The sequence below is a fragment of the Mastomys coucha genome, unplaced genomic scaffold, assembly GCF_008632895.1.
Source record: "Mastomys coucha isolate ucsf_1 unplaced genomic scaffold, UCSF_Mcou_1 pScaffold16, whole genome shotgun sequence".
Lineage (NCBI taxonomy): Eukaryota > Metazoa > Chordata > Mammalia > Rodentia > Muridae > Mastomys > Mastomys coucha.
This window is the reverse complement of record NW_022196898.1, coordinates 83,504,382-83,526,632: the sequence shown is the minus strand read 5'-3', so window position 1 is coordinate 83,526,632 and position 22,251 is coordinate 83,504,382. Positions and strand designations below refer to the sequence as shown.

At 38.3% G+C, this 22,251-nt stretch overlaps 1 protein-coding gene across 3 annotated transcripts in view; it reads left to right on the top strand.

Moving 5' to 3' along the window:
* Positions 1–22,251, top strand: part of Bank1 (B cell scaffold protein with ankyrin repeats 1) — a 288,493-nt gene that overhangs the window by 73,837 nt on the left and 192,405 nt on the right. The window contains exons 3-6 of one of the 3 annotated variants that reach the window (XM_031375619.1): positions 4,002–4,052; positions 5,887–6,038; positions 12,439–12,577; positions 18,090–18,229. In XM_031375619.1, coding sequence (XP_031231479.1) covers positions 4,002–4,052; positions 5,887–6,038; positions 12,439–12,577; positions 18,090–18,229 — 482 coding nt within the window. The remainder of the gene's footprint in view (positions 1–4,001; positions 4,053–5,886; positions 6,039–12,438; positions 12,578–18,089; positions 18,230–22,251) is intronic. The other 2 variants (XM_031375620.1, XM_031375621.1) reach the window with 2 other exon arrangements.

The window sequence follows — 22,251 nt, the reverse complement described above, 5'->3', positions numbered from 1 at the left end:
ATATCTAATATTCAGGTAGTCTTAGGCAACCCCATGAAAGGGCCATTCAACCTCCTAACTTGTTTGTGACCCACAGGTTGAAAACCACTGCTTTAGATGATCAAACATCGAGTTATTGTTCTAGGATTATGCTGACAACACTTAAGAGTTAAGACTTCTAGCTCCTGAACTTTGGCTACTGAGACCCAAAGCTCTTGAATCCTTGATAACTCTCTAGCACGTCCAGCTTTGAGACTCTCAGTCTTCATAGTCTCAAATCCTGCCTTTGGCTTCTCACAGTCTCTGCCTCTCAATACTCCCACATTCTTAGTAGTCTTAGATCCTGTCCTTTCCTCCTTAACCACTCTTAGACTCTCTTATGGTGCCTCCTATTTCTCTGAGCTCTGGAAATTTTATGGTCTTTACTCTGGGTTGTTCTCTGAAACATTTTTTTCCTCACCAATGCTGCCAATTCTGGGGATGGAATCTCTGACTAGGGTCTTCTTTGCACTGCCTGTGATAAGACAACAAGTGGGCACAAAGGACCATTTAGGAAAGTAATTCTCTATCTGTGGGGTAGTGCTCCTCAATGGAGTTGAACTGCCTATTCACAGGTGTTGCCTGAGACCATTAGAAAACACAGATATTTGTGTAGTGATTCATAACAATAGCAGAATTACAGTTTTGAAGTAGCAATGAAAATCATTTTATGGTTGGGAGTCACCACAACATGAAGAACTGTATTACAGGTTGCAGCATTAGGAAGACAGGAATGACATCAATGTATAAGTGAGAAGTTTCCAAAACTCCATACAAGTAGCAAACAGACTCCTAATACAGCTAGGAAAGAGCCAGGAAACACCTGTGCTATCTACAATCCCAGGAAGCATGACACGCCTTACAGCTTAATCATCACAGATTCTATACCAATCACAGGCCTCATGTAGGCCCAACCTTTTTCTCTGGTTTATCATACTGTTTGCTGATTCACTAAGGTACTCTCTACCTCCCTTACCTAATGAGAACATGTCAAGCTATGATATGATCCAGAGCAGCTAGGGCTAGGGAAACATTGGAGCAGCTGCAGATGACATCATCTAGTGGTCCACAGAGCTTGGCAAGCATAAAGATAATCTTTCTACCCAGTGAAGGCTGGAGTATTTATGTATGGCTGATGTCATGCCTTTTTTTGTTATTGGATATTTTCTTTATTTACATTTCAAATGCTATCCTCTTTCCAGGTTTTCCCTCCCGGAAACTCCCTATCCCATGCACCTGCTTCTATGATGGTGTTTCCCCACCCACCCATCCACTCCTGCCTACCCACTCTGGCATTCCCCTACACTGGGGCCTTCACAGGACCAAGTCCCTCTCTTTCCATTGATGACCAAAAAGGCCATCCTCTGCTACATATGCAGCTAGAGCTACATATGGTTGGTGGTTTAGTCCCTGCGGGATCATGGGGCTCTGGTTGGTTGATACTGTTGTTCTTCTTATGGGGTAGTAAACCCTTTCGCCTCCTTCATTCCTTTCTCTAACCCCATGCTCAGTCTAATGGTTGGCTTCAAGCATCCACCTCTGTATTTGTCAGGCTCTGGCAGAGCCTCTCAGGAGACAGCTGTATCAGGCTCCTGTCAACAAGCACTTGTTACCATCCACAATAGTGTCTGGGTTTGGTGACTGTATATGGGATGGATCCCCAGGTGGGACAGTCTCTGGATGGCCTTTTCTTCAGTGTCTGCTCCACACTTTGTCTCTGAATTTCCTCCCATGAGTATTTTGTTCCCCCTTCTAAGGATTGAAGCATCCACACTTTGGTCTTCTTTCTTCTTGAGCTTCATCTGGTCTGTCTTTTGCTAAGTGGCATCAGTGTTTTGAGGCTCCAGTGTTCCTGAAACAGCATGTGCTCCCTTGAGGCATCATTGAATGTTCAAAGCAGCCAGGTGACCACAGTGACCATGTATCAGGTCACCTAGAAATGGTAGTTTAGTTGAAAGTTACATCTTCATAGCAACATTAGAGAAAGTTCTGTAAGCTGCCATTCAAGGGGCCAGATGCCTGCTGGAGAAGCTTTTGTTAATCCCAGGAAGAGTAAACTTTAAGGGTGCCTACAATGTAGAGATACCATCAGCAACACTATTTCTAATGGTATCTAGCTGTGCTTAACTCTCTGCTTAAGACCTATGAGAAGAGTTGGATCCCTCTAAAAGTGTCAAGGGGTAATTTTATGATTTTATATATTAACATCTTTACTTAGAAGGAAGTCAACTCTTTCAGTTTGCTTGGACTGAGGTGTGGTGGAGAGTTTCCTGCCACATAGAATTTTCATCACTAAAGCCAGAAAACTCCTGTGTAAACTGGGAAGAGTGACAGACCCTATCTGAAGACAGAAGAAAGGACACAAATGCTGGGGTTGTAAAGGAGTAGCAGTCCCTCACACCAGCCAGGATTGGGGGTGGTCGGTCATCTTTGATGAGTGGGAATCATTCATGTCTGCAATACGCCTTTAAAATGGCAAAACAACCCTGTCTGGTAGCAGGGAAGTATTCCTCAACACAACGGCAAGCACCCATCCTGGAAAGGACAGCTTTTTATCACAACGGCAAGCACCCATCCTGGAAAGGAAAGCTTTTTATTACTTGCCCAGGCCATTTTTTGTAGATTCCTTTTTCTTTTGCAATTCCCTTCTTTGGGGGGTATGAGTGATACTTGGAGGTAATCCTAAAAATTACAGATGTGACCTCACTCTGAAAATCCTAATTCAAGCCGTATGGTCTGAATAAACACTCTGGGTTTTGAGACACTGAAATAGGGTTTTTTTAAATAGGTTTGTTATTCATCACGTTTTTATTTCTTTCTTTCAATTGAGAACAATGTTTGGATAATTGAGACTAACTGCTGCTGCTATATGTTAAACAAGACAAACAGCAGTCACTTTACCCTCTTTAGGCTCTGAAATACATAGCTCATTGTTCTGAAATACATATTTCATTGTTCCTAGAATTGCCATAAAAGGACTCACCTGAATTGAACCACTTATTTTCATTGAACACTTAAATATTTTGATGAATACTCACATTTGACTGTTTTTATTTATGTATGTACATATGTATCAATGCACATATGTGTGTCAGGAGCCATAATGGGGCAAGCTTATAACTAGCAGGTGATCACCCTGAAATGACCTGTTTCAGATTATCATATAATCTGCGACAGGTGCACCCTTATTAAGCAAGGCTGTAAGGGATTCATTTTAGGGAAGATTCCTGCTATTAATATGCTTTCCCTGTTATTATTATACATATATAATAATCACTAAGTAATAGCACACCCCTTTGGAGCAGATCTCTGCAGATCCATGAAGTTGTACTGTCTTATAGTGATGCTATATAGATAAATAGATGACTTAAGACTTTATGCTGATCCTATAAGAATTCCTAAAATTATATCAGTGATTATTAAGCTCTTTTATAACGAGACTGCTATTAGGCCCTTTTCTGATAGTCAAAACTGCAATGAGAATTCTGCCAGTCTCTCAAGTGTCACCAGTTAATTGCTCTTAGTAACCAGACTTTCTCTTACTCAGAGCACATTCCAAGAGGTTGTAAGACAATTGACCAAAGGTCATAAAAAGGGGACTAATTATTTATTATAGGTGTTAGGAGAGAAGGTAAAATATGGAGACTGGGTTTATCTATACAAAACTTCACTTATAACTTAGTTATGGTTTTTAACCTTCAGTGAACCGGAGGAGCTGAGACAGGTGATGGATGTTTAGCTAGATAGTTATTCCTAGTGGATATGCATGTAAACCTTCTCTGCTAAAGGATCACATAATGCAGATCAGCTACAATAGCATAGTAACTTAGACTTAGATAAATAAACTTTTTATTATACACCAACCCTAAATTTCTCATTAGACAAAGTCTAACCCCAGAATTTCGTAAAACAAAGTCTTACCCCAGAATCACAAGACAAAGTCTTACCCTCTACCTATGCTCTTCCCCCTCTGCTGCCTCAAGAAGAACCAACAAGAAAGAAGAAACACCCCACGCCGGGCCTGGCACAAGCATGTGAGTATCTAAGGAGGCCAGAAGAACTTGTCAGATTCCCGGGAGCTAGAGTTACAGACAGTGGTGAGCTGTCTGGTATGGGTGCTGGAACTGAACTTGGGTCTTCTGGAAGAGCAATAAAGGGCTCTGAACTGCTAAGTCATCCAGCAAGTCATGCATCTCACCATTAAACTTATTGAATAGTGTTATTTTACTTAATAATTGTTTCATATTTGTTTCATGATAAAATAAATAAAAATAAAGTAAAATAAATAAAAATAAATAAAAAATATAAAATAGTTTCAAATTTATTGTTTCAACCTGTCCTGGAACTCATTATGTAATGCAGACTGGACTTAAACTTTTTTTTTATTAGATATTTTCATTATTTACATTTCAAATGTTATCACCTTTCCCAGTTTCCCATTGAAAACCTCCCGCCCCTTCTCCTCTCCCCCTGCTCACCACTTCCTGGCCCTGGCATTCCGCTACACTGGGGCATAGAGCCTTCACAGGACCAAGGGCCTCTCCTCCCATTGATGACTGACCTAGCCATTCTCTGCTATACATATGCAGCTGGAGCCATGAGTCCTACCATGTGTACTCTTTGGTTGGTAGTTTAGTCCCTGGGAGCTCTGAAGGTACTAGTTAGTTCATATTGTTGTTCCTCCTATGGGTCTGCAAACCCTTCAGCTCCTTGGATCCTTTCTCTAGTTCCTTCATTGGGGACCTTGTGCTCAGTCTAATGGTTGGTTATGAGCATCCACCTCTGTATTTGCCAGGCACTGTTAGAGTCTCTAAAGAGACAGCTATAACAGGCTTCTGTCAGCAAGCACTTGTTGCTATCCACAATAGTGTCTGGGTTTGGTGACTGTATATGGGTTGGATCCCCAGGTGGGGCAGTCTCTGGATGTTCATTCCTTCAGTCTCTGCTCCATACTTTGTCTCTGTAACTTCTTCCATGGGTGTTTTGTTCTCCCTTCTAAGAAGGATTGAAGCATCCACACTTTGATCTTCCTTCTTCTTGAGTTTCACATGCTTTGTGAATTGTGTCTTGGGTACTCCAAGCTTCTGGGCTAATATCCACTTATCAGTGAGTGCATACCATGTGTGTCCTTTTGTGATTGGGTTACCTCACTCAGGATGATATTTTCTAGTTCCATCCATTTGCCTATGAATTTCATGAATTCATTGTTTTTAGTAGCTGAGTAGTACTCCATTGTGTACCATATTTTCTGTATCCATTCCTCTGTTGAGGGACATCTGGGTTCTTTCCAGCTTCTGGCTATTATAAATAAGGCTGCTATGAACATAGTGGAGCATGTGTCCTTATTACATGTTGGAACATCTTCTGGGTATATGCCCAGGAGTGTTATAGCTGGGTCCTCAGGTAATACTATGTCCAATTTTCTAAGGAGCTGCCAACTACCTTTCCCTCTTGAAAATTCTGGAGTTGCAGGTGTCATAACCATTCCCAGCTAATAATTAGTACTTAAAAATTAGAATATATATATGTATATATAATTTAGTACTCTGGCTTAAATGTACTAATGGAACTTTTTCTTCATAGTTGTCATGTGAAATGAATTTTCTAATATTCCACTAGTTTATTATTATCAATAGAAAACTGTGATATTTGAACGTATTGTGAACATTTGACAAGCCGATGAACATATAATCACATAACTAATGTGGCTTAGTCATAAGCATTATAATAGTATTAATCAAGAAATATTATTTTAATGATAAAGATTATTCTTTCAACTATCCAAGACTCACTTCCTGAACTGATGAAATTTGTCTTTTAGTGGTGGATGGAATGATAAATCATTTTATTCATGCAATTTTTCTCCAGGTCCTGAAGACTACCTTGAGGTCAGCATTCCAACAGACTCAAGAGCCAAACATTCTGAGGTCATAAGTGGACAGAAGGGAGCTGATGACCTAACCGCTTTGAGGGCATCTGAGTCTCCAGTGCTCGTGTTTCCGGGGGAGATGCCATGTGAGGTCAGTGCTGCTGGCCTTTCTTGAAGGGCCCTGCTGTTTTCATAGACACCACATTTTACTGTGATGTAATTTTAGTTTGCTCTTTTCCACATTTATGTCCTCAGAACCTACAATACTATGGAGCGCCTAGTAGGCATTTAATACAAATGCTTGATTTTTATAAAACATGACTTGAGCCTTTAGAAAGAGACATACATATTAAGCTATTTTTAATAACTTGATTTCCCAATAGGCAGATTAAATATTTTATTTTCTGAAGGGATATTCATTGCTGGATGGAACTTAAAATCAGATTTTTTTTTCTTGATCACCACTTAAAAGTTGTAAATGTGTTATGGAATGGTGACATTGTCCAAGGTGGAAGAATTAATCTCTCAAGAATAAGAATATAGTTTAGAAAGAGGATTTGGAGAAAGTAACAATATAAAAGCATTCTTGATGTTTCTTCCCCTGTGCCTTTTTTTTTTTTGAATGAGCAACTAAAATATACCACTGGAAGAGTTTGAACCTCAGTGCTGGATCTCAGTACCTATGGTGTCTTTGGGTGGAATGGACCACGGTGTAAAAGAGCCTTATGGGAGATTCTTGAAAAGATGCATCTAGAAGAGGCTGGTGGGTTTATGTGACCTGACATCAGCAGGTCTCTGATGTCATCTGTCAACTGTGTGGTCAGCAAAACTTAACTTTCTGTAGGGTTACTGAAGTTTAAATTCCTTCCTTTCATCCAGCACATGGTTCTGACAGAATTGTTCCTTTAAGTCACTTTTCTGTCAGGTCTTGAGGAAATAGAACCACTCAGATACTGCCACGGATAGGCTGGGAATTTGAACTGTGTACTTTCTAGATACTAGACACAGATGTATAGGAAAAGACAAGTTACTGCAAGGGTAACAGAACAGGGAGCTTACATTGCGGTAAAAGGGGCTAAATAGCCAAAGCTGGCAGCTCCAATGGAGTCCTAAAGCATGGAAGAAATGAGGGGGGGGCGGAAACAGGAATAAAAGCAATGTGATCTAGTCTCAGATGAAATCAAAGTAGGAAATAAAATGACAGAGTAAAAATAGTTCCCCAGGAGTTATGCAATGAGTCTAAATAGCTGATTTAAAAAATATCTGCAGCAGTATAATTTGAGTATTATAAAACCCTCCCTATATTAGTCACATGAAAATTGAAGTTCACTTTTCAGTTGGCTTCAGTTGTCCTCAAGCAGACATTCCCTATGCTGCTGACTCCAGGGGTCCTTTCAATAGATCATCATGGGCTTTTCTTATGTTTATGGATGTGGATAGAATTCTTTCAGGCCTGATAAAGTTAAGTTATTTCAATATCAAATCTGTTTTGAGAACCTTACTTAAAAAAAAAAAAAAAACCCTAGAAGTCAAGAGATCACAAACGACATTTTAAATTCAGCATTATACTCCAAATCTTCAAAATAATCTCATCCTTTGGACCAAAAATAGTTATCCCAGACAAATCTTGGCCTCTCAGTAAGTAAATCTTAGTACAATTTGAAGCACCACAGAAAAGACCATTTGGTTCCAGCTGAGTGAAAATTGTGTTTCTGGTTTCCCTGGAGAATGTTCAGTGTGTGCCAATGATCTGAAATGACAGCCTTCGAACTTGACGTCAGTTCTGAGCAGTCTTCTAGGTAGCGGGCAGGCAGAGACCAGAGACCAATGCCTTTTCCTAAAAGGGACAACTGAGTTTCCTCTGGAATCCTAACCCTTCCAGAACTTATCAGTGCTATCTCTGACAGTTTCCAGGCAATTGGAAGTGAGCCTCATTCATACCTAGCACTGTTGAAAGCCATTTTGTAGTTCTATGTTTCCAACATGCTGACGGGACTGTGTCCAATAAGGGCACAGACTTCCTTCCCTATGTAGAGAATTAGTTACTAGCGGTCCTTGCTCCAACCCAGTCGCCCAACACCACCCCTGCCCCGTTGCTCCTAGCTGTCCAGAACCTGGGTCTGTGGACCTGCCTTCTATGGCATTCCAGCTCACTCTCTGCCCTTGTTCTATAGAGATGGGTTTTGTAAACTGCTAACTGAGGTGGAGCTTTCAGCTGTTCACTGCCTGTGATCCCAGGAGCTGGGGAGCATTGATCTTTCTGCTTTGTAACCTTTCCCAGCACCTTTCTTTGCACAGATCACCAATTCCATAAGCCTTGACAATCTTGTTCCGCTTTAAAAACTGGAGAAAAAAAAATGTGATTTTTCTCTTTAGTATTGATCCGTTGTTCTACTTACAAGGATTATTCCCAAACTTGTTGAGAAACAAATAAGTAGGTATGTCTGTGCACACTTAAACTGGCTGTTTGATAGAACCTTTTTAAAAAAATAATTATTATATTTTATTTTTTTATTAATTAATTATTTTACTTCTTTACATTCCAAATGTTACTCCCTTCCTGGTCCCTGTTCAAGCTCTTCTCTCATCCTCCCTCCCCTTCACCTCTGAGAGGGTGTCCCCCAAACCACCCCCCCCCACTCTGGAGCATCAAGTCTCTACAAGATTATACTCATCCTCTCCTACTGAGGCCAAACAAGACAGCCCTCTGCAACATATGTGCTGGGAGTCTCTGACTAGCCCATGTATGCTCTTTGGTTGGTGAATAGAGCCTTTAAGTTTCTATAGGAGTGTATACTTTGTTCTATTTTAGCAAAGAGCCTTTCGTGTGTTTATTGTTCAGGACATTTGGCTTTGAAGCCCATTACTCTGGATTTTGTATTGTGGAGTAACAAATACAAGGAATATGGTGCTACTTAGGTTGGCCAAAGGTAGCCATTGTTCATCTAACATCCATTTTCCCCTTTCTGATGAAATCCACATGAGTTCGTTGATGATATCTGGACCAGCAACTCTTGCAACGGTCTGCTGCTTAAAAGATGTGACTCTATAGTGGTTCTCCACGGGAAAGAGTTTCCCCTTTCTTTCTTTTATAGGGGATGAAGCTGAGCAAAACTGCAAGCACCTCTGTTCATCACAAACGCTACTGACATCTAGTTGATAGAAACCAGATGTCATGTAGTATATAATGCTCATGGCACACTCATGACGGTAGCCTATCTTATCCAAGGTAGCAATCCTACTAAAGTTAAGTCCTGTCTTCTGGTGTATACCTACAGCAAATGAGTCACCATTACTTCTGCCTAATGGTGGCACCAAGAACTCATGCTCCTGTCTGAGGCTTCTGTGAAGTTGGCACAGTTGTCCTGTGTTCAGTTACTTGGTGAGGCATGTCAGCTCTTTAGAGGTGATTCCATTGAAATCTTTTGAACGTCTTACATAAAGCTTTCAGGGTCTCTCTTCTAGGAACCCTTACCTCTCCTGCTCTTGCTGTGAGTCCCCGTCAAAGATGTTTTAAGGATGTTTCTCTCTCACCTCTGCAGAAGCACAGCAGTTGAAAGCAAGCTTTTCTTCATCTTGTTTTATCTGTGTGGAAGATCCTTCACATATCACTGGCCCTTCCTTCTAATTCTTTCTCTGCTGGTATGGGGCAAATTTGGTGTTAACTGCAGAAGCCCATGCAGTAAGTTTACCAAGTGCCATGAGCCTATCTTCATTGAGGTGGTTTATATCTTTTAACATAAAGTAGTCATGAATATGTGAAAAAGCCATAGGTCACTGTGCAAAAGCCTTAGTAAGGTAATAGTGGTCTACTGGGATCTCAATCTTCTACCTGTGTTTAAATTTCAGACCAAAGACACAATCAAAACTGCACTGCATACATATTTTATTATAAGCCAACTCACTGTCCTTTTGAAGAAATGTTAAGTTTTGTGAATAATACAGCAGCCTTTAGTGTTTATAAGTAGCAATGATCATAACCCATACTCTCTGTGAATTCTCAGACCCACCCCCAAAAAGACACAAACTCAGGGATCAAAATATGAAGCACTAAATGGCAGTTTCAAAATCAGTAAAAGCAAATTAATGATATTTGAACATCCTAAAGCTTTCTCCTTGGATCAAATGTAGCCAACGCACCTAAAGCCAGGCCTTCTCTCCTGAATTAAGTGCTTCACTTCAGGGAGCTGTAGATATGTGTAAGGCCCCCATGTAGAAGGTGGTTAGTAATAGAACCTAGCATACTCAATTCAAAACTGTCATATTTTTACAGACGTATTTTATTTTAATTTGAATTTAGAGGATCCACTATATCCATAGTGTTCAGAAGATATTAAAATGATATGCCAGAGTATGGTGGATGAAAATACTATCAGACTATTTTGGCTGAGGAGACCTAACAGAGCTAAAAAGGATAACCTAGTAATGGCTGGGTACAGAGGTAGATGTGAATGTGTTAGTGCCCTCTTGAAAGTTCTAAAATTCTTGCAGGCTGAAGTTAGAGGGAGGATACTATATAATCTGCATTGGACTTTAGTAGAAAGCATTTCCATGAGGAGACAGAGGAGGAAAAGCTGGTCAACAAGGCAACATCTCCTTTCAACAGGACCAGCTACTTAACTTCCAGTACAGAATACAAATACAATGTATTCTTTGTTGAAATTAGTCTGCATTTTAAGGCAATGATATCTATTAAACCGATGCTTTTTAAAGCCCCTTTAAGCCCAGTGTGCCTGTGAGGGTCTTGGTACAAATGAAGATGCAGGTACTTCACTTAGGGTATCTTCTCCTTGGAAATTTTTGCTGGAATGGTTAAAAGGTGGCATCCTGTTCTCTCTTACGGCAGGAGCCTGGTGCATAAGAAGCATCCCATGTAGGGCAAAATGAGAATGAGAGATCTTAGAGAATAAAAATGTTTGCAGAACACACCTGTGCCTACCAATTCCATAGAGTCAAGTAAGGAGTGATGTAGGCATTGGAAAGAACACTGAAGAACTTTCAACAATGGCTAGTGGGGGCTAGACCCAAAAATGAAATGTGAAGTCATTGTTCAGAGTTGAGGTGAGAGATGTGAAGACAGTGAACACATGAAGAGCAGATATGACCATGTTCCTTAGAAGCTGATGTGTTCCATACCAGGGACAGGAGCAGAAGCTACAATGATGGCAATTCCTGTGAGATGGGGTCTGTTCTCTCATGTAAAGAGAAGTTTAAACCAGACTTGGATAACTATTTAGAATGTGGCTACTACTATGGAGAATGCTTAAAGTGGACCTGAGTGACATTACATATCATGTAAGAAGGCCTTGGTATTCTCTGCTAAAATGGAAATTTTCCTAGTGCATGATTTTACTTAAAGCAATAACACTGGAGTAAGAAACATTTAAATTGATGGCTTTTTAATAAATATATCATGAAAGTGTATCTGTGTGTTTCTTATGTACAGTTAGGATGAATTTACAATGACAAGAGCCTTTGAGAGATGCTATCTGAGAAAAATCATAAAATATTTTACTTTGCACAGTGTCAGATAACATAATATAAGGGATAATCTGGATTGCAAATTAGATAATTCCTAACAGTTTTTACAATATAATCCTAAATTGTATTGCTTGTGAGAGAGAACAGCTGTAGTTGTCTCCATTTCAGAACTAGGGTGTGTGTGTTTGTGTGTGTGTATGTATGTGTATGCATGCACACATGTGTGTTCTAGAAGATATCCTTGTATAAAAAGTGTCATAATTTGTATAAAATAGATAGACATCCAAAATGCTTATCCATTCCCAACCTCTATATTAACTTCATTCTTCCTGATTATTATATTTTTTGTAGATTTAATTCCCATAAAACAGTCTCTTTATTTTTACCTCTGTTCACCGATTAAACTTCTCCAACATAATTAAATCTTGAAAGTTTCAGTTGTGTAACTTCAGTCGTGTCAGAAGTCATCATAGGCCTTTATATAAGCGAACACCCAGAGAATTTCTACTACACAAACTGTGGAACTATACAGCATTAATATTTGTCACTGTGTTTTAATTGTAAGAGATCCTAAATTCATTAAGTTTGCAAACACACACACACACACACACACACAGAGAGAGAGAGAGAGAGAGAGAGAGAGAGAGAGAGAGATGTGGGGGTGGGTAAATGAAACTGTTGAAAGGTAGAGAAAATGTACCTGGGAAAGGACTTTCTTACTGGACTAATGGCTGCCAATCTTTGTGTCTTTTCTGTGGGTCTGAGGCCTGATACCCTGGGATGGAAAGCCATGTGCAGGAAGAAGCAAGGGTAAAGGGTGTAACTGTATTCTCATGGATTCTCAGTTGTAAAGCATGGTTTGGGTATAGAATTGAATTTGATAGATATCAAAGTAATAAATGTAAAATACAGTGTCATCAACTTATGTATTTATATCTGAACATGGTTGAAAGTACAAGACAGACTTATTTACTGACAGTTTAACAGTCTGATCACTACTGAACATGGCGAGCACTTTAGTGAAAGACAACTCTTTGAAATGCTTAATATATTGTATTTTTACCTTACAGAAGCCTGGTGAGATATTCATTCTGTTGAAAGATGAACTAATTGGTGAAATTCTAGAGGTTGAATTTGTATCAGCCAGCAAGCGCCTCAGAGCACGGCCAGCACGTTGGAATAAGAATGTCTGGCATATGAAAGCTGCAGGTGAGAAATTTTGTGTTTTAATAAGAAGAAAACCTCTCCCTGAGTTCCTTTCCTGTGATTTATGATAAATGGTTTCACTTCCCTGCAGAACCTGAGCTCGCTCTGCAGGTGCTTCCTGTGTTAATTCACACATGTTCAACATTGTTATTATTAATCTGATTTGCAAAAGTGAGATTGTGTAAATCCTTAGAACTTGGTTTGTATACCATTTAGGGAAATAACAGCCAGTAACATCAAACATCATTAAATATGTCATGGAGAATATGTTGATATATACTAGCTATTAAATATGGAATTAAATTTATTTTCTTTATGTAGCATGAGGATTCACGTATACTCACTTTTATTAAAGAACTTTCTCTTTCCCTTTTTTTTTCTGTCTTTACTCCTAGCCTTGGAAAATTCTTGGCTGTTTTGTTAAGCCTAACTCTTTTTCAGTATTTTTAATTACAATACCACTTCTTCAGATCTTCTCATCATCATTTTCTTATATCATTTGTGACGCTAATCATTTGATTACTCATGTTTGCTTGCTCCATACTAAACTGAGTTGGATTCTAAATTTAAGACAGAATAAGCATGCTTCCTCATAATACAATATGATTGTACCAAATTAAAAATTAGCTTATCAATTTTTGCAAAGTTTTTACATAAATGGAAGATTCCTTTGTGCTGGAGAAATGGTTAGACAGCTAAGTGCACACACTGAGGTCACAGAAGACCCCAGGTTGATTGCCAACACCTACAGTTGTGAGTTGAGCTATTTACAACTTGCTGTGTTTCCAGCTCCTGGGGATCTGACACCCACTCTGACTTCCACCAGCACCTGCTTTCACAAACATGTATGCTTACACAGATATACATAGATGCAAAAATTAAAAATAGTCTAAATAAATAGTGTTTAAAATATGAGACTACTTGTTATTATTTTATTAATTTTTTATTAAAAATTGAGCACAAAATTATGCAAAACTTCAAAAATATGAACTTCATAAATATCTTATATAAAACCATATTTAATCTTACAAATGTGGAAATATAAAGTACTTATAATTGCAAAGCATATTAAATAAATCTCGATGTAGTAATTATACAGTGTATTTATATTTCCAAGCAAGCATTGTTTATTAAAGAGAGTAATACCTCTGTGAACCCTCACTCAGCTGGCAGTGAGGTTGGGTTTTCAGAAACAGGGTCTTTCTTTATTCCAGCAATTTACATTCAGACAGTCTCTCTGTCTCTCTGTCTCTCTCTCTCTCTCTCTATCTCTCTCTCTCTCTTTCTCTCTCCCCATTCTACCCCCCTCCTTTTATTTTCTTCTTCCTAACCCATAGTACTCTTGTCAGATTCTTAAATGATTAAGTGAATAACAATTTCTAAGTAATTAGTACTAGGGTTCAAAGTAAATGTAGTTAAAATAGATCAATACAGAAATGTCAATATTGCAAATTAAGAAGCACTTAAATAATATTTCCCAAGTAGCCGATCAAGTCGTCAAATAAAAGTAGTCACATTAGTTAAGATTTATGTTTGGTATACTTAATGCCCGGAGTAGTATAAAGAATAAAATACACCAAAGTTTCTCAAACAATTAGAAAAAAAAGATACTTTTAAAATGTTTTAACACTGAGATGGGCTAGATTTTTTTTATAAGATACTTTAAAGAATAAGCAAGAAATACAAAAATAGACAAATGAAATTTTATTAAAAAAAAGTGAAAAAAACCAAAAAAAATGAAAAACAAAAGAAAACAAAAACTCCAAACACACACACATACACACACACACACACACACACATAAACTACAGCACAGCAAAGGAAATGATTGACAGAGTTAAGAGACAGCCAAAGGATGGGAGAAAGTACTTACAAACTATTTGATAAGAGATTAATATCCAGGAAATACATGAAATCCAATACAAACATAGTAGTCCTATTATTTCTTGTGTGTGTGTGTGTGTGTGTGTGTGTGTTTTGCTGCTTTTTTAAATTCTGGGTTTTTTCCTTTTTTCCTCCTTTGCCATTTTGTTTCCTAAAGAAAGAGAGAAATGAGACAGATGGATGGATGAGGAGGAAGGAGAGAGATGGGAGGAGATGGGAAGGAGCAAGCCATGATCAAAGTATCCTGTATAAATTTTCAATTACAAAAGGATAGGAAAATCATGTAAATAGATACACAAAAGAAGAAGTGACCAACACATATGAGGTAAAACACTTAAGTTCCCTAGTCATCAGGAAATACAATGAAAAGCAGCACCCTCACCACCCCACTACATCAGAAAGGCTATTATCAAAAAGACAAAAGGTAACAAGCCCTCAAGAGGATGTGGAGAAGAGAACCTCTACCCTGTGGCTGAGAATGGAACAATGCAACATTATGGACAGAGAGCCTCCTTATGAAGTTGAAAATACCATGGCCATCTGACTTCACAGTTCCAGTCAGGGATATACCCCAAGGGAAAAAAAATCCTCTTTTGAAAGAGGACCCTGCACTGTCATGTTGGAATAGAGAAATAGGTAAAAAAAGATGTGTATAATTTATGTGCATTTTTATGAATATTATTCAACCATACAAAAGGTGAACCCCTATATTTATAACAAGTTGAAGGAAAATAAAAAACACTAAGTGAAATAAGCCATTTGGAGAAAAACAGATGCCAATATTGTCATTGAATTGTGGAATTTGAACTGAGCTAAATATTAGAAACAATCAGTAATTTTTGAGCTTTTGAATTTTTATGAGATAACACCAGTGCCACATGTTTTCAGCTGGTAACAATGAAAAAGATCCAATACCATATTCAATGATGCTCAGAAGAAAGCAAATTCTCATACTCTTTTCTTTCCCTTTGATCCATTGCAGGTAGATTTTTTTTTACCTGAAAAAATGCATCTACTCAGGGGCCTACCCACCCTTTCAGCTCAATAATTTGAAGTTTATCTAATCACTCAAATTTTTCAAATGGCTAAAGCATTTGAAATTGCTATAGTTCCAACTTATAGCTAAGTCTTAAAAACATGCTAAGGCTTTCAACTAGAAATATTAACTAATTTCTATGCAGAAGAAACAAAGTATTCCTCTGGTACCAGCAACACTATGAGGAAACAAGCCTATAACAGCAGGGGGGCAAACTAATTAGAAGTTGAAGGAAATATGTAATGCATGAACAAAAGCATTGACTCTTTTTATTAATTATGAAACTGTGCTCTAGATAAGCTAAATTATAAATTCATATCTCATGAAAAGAACAATGTCATGAGACCCTGCTTACTGTGCTTAACTTTCATAGAAAAGAAACAATCGTTCAGTAAATTTATGTTCAGTTTATGATTTCTAGATATTATTTTTTTAGAAAACAGTTTTAAAATGTTTTAAGCTGAAACCGATTAGGTAAAATCTACTGAAACTAATTTTATTTGGCTCTGGCAATACCAACTTCCTCTGAAGCACAGGGTCCCACGTGAGCCCAGGAGATGTACGTACGTTACAGGGTTGACTCTGTTGTGATTTTTCTTATTCTCATTGAATGTCTGTTGGGGGCAAGACAGTGATACTTTCTAGTGCATAGCATTTTATAATACAAGTAAAGTGTCTTTTCAAGAATGCAAAGATGGAAATTTTAGCTCCTTGAGTCTTGTTCAGTTTCAGTTGAATTTACCTGAGATAAATGAAGAGGGGTATGTTTACTTCTTCACAAGTTGCCTTGTGAAGAATGTTTAAGAAAGTTAAACATTCATGGCTGGTCTGGATGTTGGTCTTTTCATTAGATCTCTGAACCCCAGATTTTGAATGACACATTCTGCAAGAATTTGAGTAATATCTCAATGTCAGCGTAAGAACTGTTAAATTTATCCTTCAAATAGATCCAAAGACAATTTTTGCTTAAATTTGTTACACTAAAATATTACTTTTTAATTGAAACAATTGTTTATTTTTGTGTAATTTTAATTTTGTTGTTATATTACAGTAGAATGCAAAGTACACTTTGTCAGTCGTTTAGAACAATTTGTTTACAGAAAGGCTTTAGATGGATGGATGATGGATAGATGGATGGATGGATGGATGGATGGATGGATGGATGGATGGATAAAAGTTTAGACAGATGGAAAGATATATAAATGAAAGGAGGGATGAAGTGAGAAAGGAAGTGAGGAAGGGAAGAGGCAAGGAGGAAGGAAGGGAGGCAGGGAGGCAGGAAGGCAGGGAGGGATGGGTGGAGGGATGGGTGGAGGGATGGGTGGAGGGATGGGTGGAGGGATGGGTGGAGGGATTACCCAGAGAGCATCCTGAAGTTTCTGGATATACTTACTTTCCCCAAGATCTCTCTTTCTACTCAATTGCTACACTTTTTTTGAATTTCAATAAATCTTACCTCAACATAAAATTTCTAAAAACTTGCATTTCTTCTTCATAAAATTGAAACAAATGTACTCAATTTTCTAAATCCATTTCTCTGCTGAAGGATATCTGGGTTGTTTCCAGCTTCTGGGTATTATAAATAAGGGTATTATGAACATAGTAGAGCATATGTCCTTATTATATGTTGGAGCATCTTCTGGGTATATGCCCAGGAGTGGTATAGCTGAGTCCTCAGGCAGTACTATGTCCAATTTTCTGAGGAACCACCAAACTGATTTCCAGAGTAATTGTACCAGCTTATAATACCTCCAGCAATAGAGGAATGTTCCTCTTTCTCCACATCCTCTCCAACATCTGTTGTCACCTGAGTTTTTGATCTTAGACATTTGACTGGTGTGAGGTGGAATCTCAGGGTTGTTTTGATTTGCATTTCCCTGATGACTAAGAATGTTGAACATTTCTTTAGGTGCTTCTCAACCATTCAGTATTCCTCAGTTAAAAATTCTTTGTTTAAGCTCTGTAACCCATTTTTAATAGGGTTATTTGTTTCTCTGGAGTCTAACTTCTTGAGTTCTTTGTATATATTGGATATTTGCCCTCTATCAGATGTAAAGTTGGTAAAGATCTTTTCTGAATCTGTTGGTTGTTGTTTTGTCCTATTGACAGTGTCTTTTGCCTTACAGAAGCTTTGCAATTTTGTGAGGTCCCATTTGTCAATTCATGATCTTAGAGCATAAGCTATCGGTGTTCTGTTCAGGAAATTTTCCCCTGTGCCCATGTGCTCGAGGCTCTTTCCCACTTTCTTTTCTATTAGTTTCAGTGTATCTGGTTTTATGTGGAGGTCCTTGATCCACTTGGACTTGAGCTTTGAATAAGGAGATAAGAATCCTTGTGGGACATCAATGAGAGGAGAGGCCCTCAGTCCTTTGAAGGATCAATGCCCAAGTGTAGGGGAATGTCAGGACAGGAAAGAGGGAGTGGGTAGATTAGTGAGCAGAGGGAGGGAGGATGGCATAGGGGGTTTTTCAGAGGGGAAATGAGGAAGGAGGATAACATTTGAAATATAAATAAAGAAAACATCTAGAAAAATTTGAAACAAACACCCTGGTGTACATTATACTTTGCTCTTAACTCTTGTTTGTGTTTTGTAAGATTTTCCAGCTGGTTCAGTCACTGTCAATATCCACTGCGATGGAATCATCAAGGCCACAACAGAGATTAAATACTGTTCAGCAGCAAAAGCAACAGAAAGTCCACTTAGAGTATCGGACCCGGGCAAGAGTTTGTGCCAGGTAAGTTGCTCTGTCTAGCCAGCTAATCAAGTATATGCTAAAGGGCTAATGCAGGGAGAGAGAAGTCTTGATTTGATGTAAGGTGTAGTGGAATGTGAATAGATGGAAGAGTCACACAAAGGAAAGGAGCCGCCCTCTGAGGTGCAGGATACAGACAAATTACTTTCCTTCCGTCAAGTCATTCGTGATAACGCCAGCCAGAGACAGCTTGTCCATCACAACATGGCTATTGGGACAGGTTCTATTTAAAGCGATTACAGAGCAGATGGATAATGGAAGAGAGAGAATCAAGACACACCACTGAGAAATAAATTTCTTTACCTAGATGTGAACAGCACGAAGCAAGAGAAAATCAGACAGTGTATCTGATGCCTGAGACTCTGTCAGCTGACCCAAGTTACCACCAAACAGGGAGAACTTGGAATGTATCTAATGTGTACTTTCACGTGGACATTTTTAGATTGTTCTGACTTTCATTTCTTACTGTTACCTGATAGTAAAAATTATTGAATCATCCATGTTCATTAAGCATGCTAGATAGGTCAGGTGGTAGTGGCACACTCAGGAAGTAGAGTCAGGCTGATCTCCATGAGTTCAGAGGCCAACCTGTTCTACTGAGCAAGTTCTAGGACAGCCAGGGCTACTCAGGACAAAACAAACAAATAATCAAACAAACTATGGCATGAGAAAGAGTCCCAGTCCCCAGATCTTTCCTCTCACATGACAAAATCTTGCTCAGACATGGGGATTTTATGATGGATTGCCCATACTTAGCATGTTTTCCTGTGTGTTGGGTATATGAAAGAATCTTAAAGATTTTTCATAAAGCTTAAGGTATTACTTTGGCTTCTGAATATTTTTTTTAAAAAAACTTGATTCACTTTTAATAGGAAGAAATTTGGCTTTATATGAAAATGTATCATTTATACATTTGTTCCATGGAGTTTCAAAATGAAATCAATATTTTAATGTGAAATAAAAATTTATAAGATTTGATGTTATATGGAAAGTGCAAAAGTTAGTGGGATTTTTTGTTCTTTGTGTTCGGTTGTTTTGTTGGCTGGATTTTTTTTTTCTACTTGGCAATTAGAATTATAAACTTTGCTTAATTGTCTTTCTGGGAGAGAAAGTCAGGAGGGAGTGGAAGAAGAGGGAGGGTTGGTTCATTCAAACAGTGTGATCTTCACATTTACCATGATGACAAGCCCTTCGAGATCTGAAGCAAAATGTCAATGACAGTGATGTTGACAGGCTGCCAAGAGCCTTTTGTGATTGACACTGGAGGCTTGACTTACTTCATGCCACTCTTTCTTCCTCAGCATTCTTCTTTGTGAGTGGTGCATTTTAGGACAATGGAAAAGGCAATTGTCTTAGAAAAGAACAAAGAGTGAAATACCATTTGTCAAACAGGAAAGTCTGAAGACAGTTGACAAGTTATCTACATTGAGGTCGCAAAACAAGTGCAAACATAACAGCTTGAAATCCAGATTGCTTCATTTTCTTGTGTCAAATCTACCTCGCCTTGTATTAAAAGTACTATTCATAACTAAAACTTAACAAAGGGAAGATACAGCATTCTCTGTCTACAGCTGGCAAAGTAGTTTCCAAATACATGTATGCACTGAGTTTAATGCCATAGGGTAGTTAGTATATAGTGAAAATTTAATGTGGATTAAATTCTGGATGCATTTTTCTTTTAGAATAAAATAATGTGAAAGTTATAATTTCCACTGTATCTTGAAGTAAATGAGAAGATTTTAGGAAATAATAAAAATATATTTCGAAATGACTATAGCTATGCTGTAGTGTTCTCCATTCCCCTGAGCCCAGGAGCTGGTACAGGGAAGACAGACTAGATCCAGCCTTGCTATCAGGATCAATATGTGCACTGAGTCTCCAAAGACAGAACTAGTCGAGCCTATGGACAGTAAACTTCCCACTGGTAAAGCAAGGCATTAGAGTTGTGGTTAATGGAACTAAATGGGGAGAGATGTAAAGATTTTGCTACTGACCTCGGGGTCCAGGGAGTATTGGGGGATTACAGCAAGCACAGTGGGCTCTGGGCAAACACACTGGGGCCTAGGCCAGCCCAAGTGCTCTATCCTAGGCTTAGAAAGAGTAGCCATGCTTTAGCTCCATATCCTAGAGCATACCCTAGAGCGACTGCGTGTGAACTGGGGTTCATCTCAATCTGCACACATTATCTGTAAACTTACTGTAAGGAAGATCCTACATTTGTTGGAAGAAGAGCTGCAGAGACAGTCCCTTAGTGGGTTTTGAGGTCAGTCTTGTACAAACTGCTTTTGAGAGTTCAGATAGAACATGACAGAGATTATTCCCTCTTTATGATGCTGTCACTAAACCCAATCATTTGTATACTTTGCAAATAGCCAATTGAATGCCGCTATTCAAAACGCAACACACATTGTAATCATACTCACCATAATTATTGTTTATTTGCAGGAAAATATACCAGCAAGTGTGAGTTTGTCAATACCCTGCCTGCTTGGCTGAAATGTCATATTGTAAAATCTGCTGTGACGTTCTCACATGGTTCAATGGCAGATATGATTTCAGTAATCCTGAAATTATTTACAGGATTCTTCTATGGCCACTTAAATGCTATTGGGCAAATAATAATTTAAATCCAGTGTGAGTTTGTGGAAAGAGTAATTAATGAGAAATCTGTGGGTTTTGTTCTTCAGTTTTCCAAGAACTCACAATAAGAGACTTTACATGATATTTAAAAGCTATTGAACAACAGTCCAACATAATCATTCTATGAGTTTTAATAAAGAATTAATGAAAGAGCTGATTTTGTTTTGTTCTAGTGATGTCTGTTAAAGTCTAGAACACTTTACCTCAATTAACTTAATGATCTACTTCTTAGGTCAGTTCAATATTCTTTTTGTTTTCCATAATGATAAATACTAAAATCCCAGCCAAAACCTAATAAAGGCTCAACTCATAGTGCATCACTTAAAACAGACAGCATGGGCTCTTTAAATGAAAAAAAAATATATATATATACATATATATATATATTAAGTTTGGGGAAATTAAGATTCAAATACTAAAGATAGAAATGTAATTTCTCTTTCACCAAGAAAATTAAAACCCGTGAGACTCTCATCTTATTTACACAAGTGTCTTGGGGACAGCAAAATGTTATCTTTTTAAAAGAAATCACTACATAAGGTATACAAGTAAAACTAAAACTAGGTCAAATGCTAATAGAATATAGTAATTATTAGTCATCTTGCTCTTTAAAAGAACTTTATATTACTGGATGTGCCTTGTAGGGACAGACTTTGTTCTTAGACCCTACTTCTCAGCTGCCAAGGAAGACCTCTCGCCTCTGCCATGTTCGTATTGAACAGTGGCTCTGCCTTGGTACAGGCCTAAAAATGGTAATGGCAGCTGACCATGAACTGAAACCCATGAAAATATGAGCCAGCATCAACTCTTCCTCCCTTGTCATTTCTCTCAAGCATTTTGTTTCATTGATGGGAACCTCATCAGAACTAAAGTCAGTGGGGTTGGAATGAGGAAAGGTACTGGCTTGGGAACCTGACACTGTTTGCTCAGTAGGCTCCTTATACTATCAATTTCCTTAAGGGGAATTTCTTTACCCAGTTAAGCTTGTGCTCAGAGTTGTTTCTTTTGAAGATTCTCTTCTGGGAACCCCTTCTCTTTCTAGTAATTTTCTAAAATTTCCAGTAGACCCTTATAAGTCTCAAAAGGTTGGCGCCAACCTTCCTGTTTTCACCAGCTTCTTTTGATGCAAGGTGCAAATGCAGGGAGTAGCATTGGTGTTGGTCAGGATGCTCACTTGCAGCCAACGTTATGCTCTTAAAGAACAGGAATATTCAAAGTCATTTCTATGCATATGATAAAGGGTCTCAAATCTTTGCCAGAGCCATCTCTCATCAGAGCATTCCTCCATGTGTCTTCAGTATATCACCATTCAACTTCATATTCTTTTGAGGTTGCTATGTGCTCGTATTATGCAAAAATGTATT